This window comes from Octodon degus, unplaced genomic scaffold (assembly GCF_000260255.1).
Source record: "Octodon degus isolate 3935 unplaced genomic scaffold, OctDeg1.0 scaffold00163, whole genome shotgun sequence".
Classification (NCBI taxonomy): domain Eukaryota; kingdom Metazoa; phylum Chordata; class Mammalia; order Rodentia; family Octodontidae; genus Octodon; species Octodon degus.
This window is the reverse complement of record NW_004524739.1, coordinates 1,502,495-1,504,049: the sequence shown is the minus strand read 5'-3', so window position 1 is coordinate 1,504,049 and position 1,555 is coordinate 1,502,495. Positions and strand designations below refer to the sequence as shown.

General features: G+C 49.5%; 1 protein-coding gene across 3 annotated transcripts in view; it reads left to right on the top strand.

The window, feature by feature from the left end:
• The window catches only part of Fgr (FGR proto-oncogene, Src family tyrosine kinase), a 25,359-nt gene that overhangs the window by 13,110 nt on the left and 10,694 nt on the right, over window positions 1–1,555 (top strand). For all 3 annotated transcript variants that reach the window (XM_023703049.1, XM_004642962.2, XM_023703048.1), the window contains exon 5: window positions 1,110–1,208. In XM_023703049.1, the coding sequence (XP_023558817.1) occupies window positions 1,110–1,208 (99 nt within the window). The remainder of the gene's footprint in view (window positions 1–1,109; window positions 1,209–1,555) is intronic.

Below are 1,555 nucleotides of genomic sequence, written 5' to 3'. Positions count from 1 at the left end.
AAAAAAAAAAAAAAGGAATTATGGGCACAGAAAGAACAGCAAACATGGTCTCCAGAGTGGAGGTATTTGGAGAAGGTTTCCTGGAGAAGGTGTTTTTTAATCTGAGACAGAAAAATGAGTAGATATAAAGGAAGAGGTGTGAAAAGGCAACAAGAGAATGAAAATAAATAATGCCCTCTGCAATCCACCATGTGGTTCCCTCTAGGCGGATCACAAAGAATGAGACGCAGGCCTGGGGCCACAGCTCAGTGGTACAGCACTTGCCTAGCATATGCCAGGCCCTGGGGTTGGTCCCTAGCACCAAAGGAGGGGAAGGCGACCTGCAGAATGGAAGGAGCAGAAGCAGGAGAGATGTGGGGCGAGCTCAGTGCAGGTTTTCTTTTGTTGTTGTTTTCTTTTCCAGAAAAGATGTTACTATGCAGCTCAGGCTGGCCTTGAGCTTACTTTGTAGCCCAGGCTGGTCTCAAACTCTCAACGATCCTCCTGCCTCAGCCTCCCAAGTGCTGGGATTAACAGTGTGAGCCACCGCGGGCAGCTTTGTGCAGTTTTTAAAGCCATGCTGAGGATACTGAATTTTATCCAGAAAGAAAGCTGTAGTTCTTGGTGGGGTTTTCAGTGGAGAAGTCAGAGGTCTTCTCCATCCCTAAACTCCAGCTCAGCTGAGGAGCAAAGCAGCCAGGAGGTCAAGATGTCCTCAAATTAGTTCCTTCTTCAAGGTAAAGACCTCCCGGGGCAGCTGCAGAGGCTGGAGGTTGAGCAGACAAAAGTCTCCTTTAGGTGATACCTAAGGTAGAGGGGCTTTTTTTTTTTTTTTGTATTTTAGGGAAAGGTGTAGAGGGTGTTTAGGGCCTCACTATTAGATCAGACTCATAGTGATCCGCCTGTTCACAGCCTCCCAAATGCTGGATGCTACCACACCCAGACTCAGTTGCTGTCTCAGTGCGCCCTGAGGGCAGAGCAGGCCAGGGAACCCCCAGTCCCTGCTCCTGCTTTAATCCGCTGAGCTATCTGGCCGGCTCTTTAGAGGGGCTTTGTGTGGCCCTGCCTGAATCCAGGGTGTCCTAAGGACTTGAGCTGCTACTAACTACTCCTCTGTTCTGTGCCTACAGTGAAGGTGACTGGTGGGAGGCGCGGTCCCTCAGCTCTGGACAAACTGGTTATGTTCCCAGCAACTACGTGGCCCCTGTGGACTCCATCCAAGCTGAAGAGTGAGTGGGGAGCCAGGCAAGGCCGGCAGTATGGATGGGACCTTGGGGTCCAGGTCTGAGGCCATCTCTTAGACAAGTCACTGCTCTATTCTGAGCCTACCTCCTTAGCTGGCATTAAGGCTACTGGGAGGATCAAAGAAGACCATAATGATGCTAGCAACAGTAGACAGTAGTTACATAACAGGTACTAACTTCTAGGCACTCTCCAAAGTCCTTTCACTGTGTTAACAGAGTTAGAAACTATTATTGTCCTGTTCATAAATGAGGAAGCTGAGGGCTGGTGAGATGGCTCAGTGGTCTAAAGTACCTATTTAGAACAAGCTTAGCAAAGCACAGGGACCGCGGTT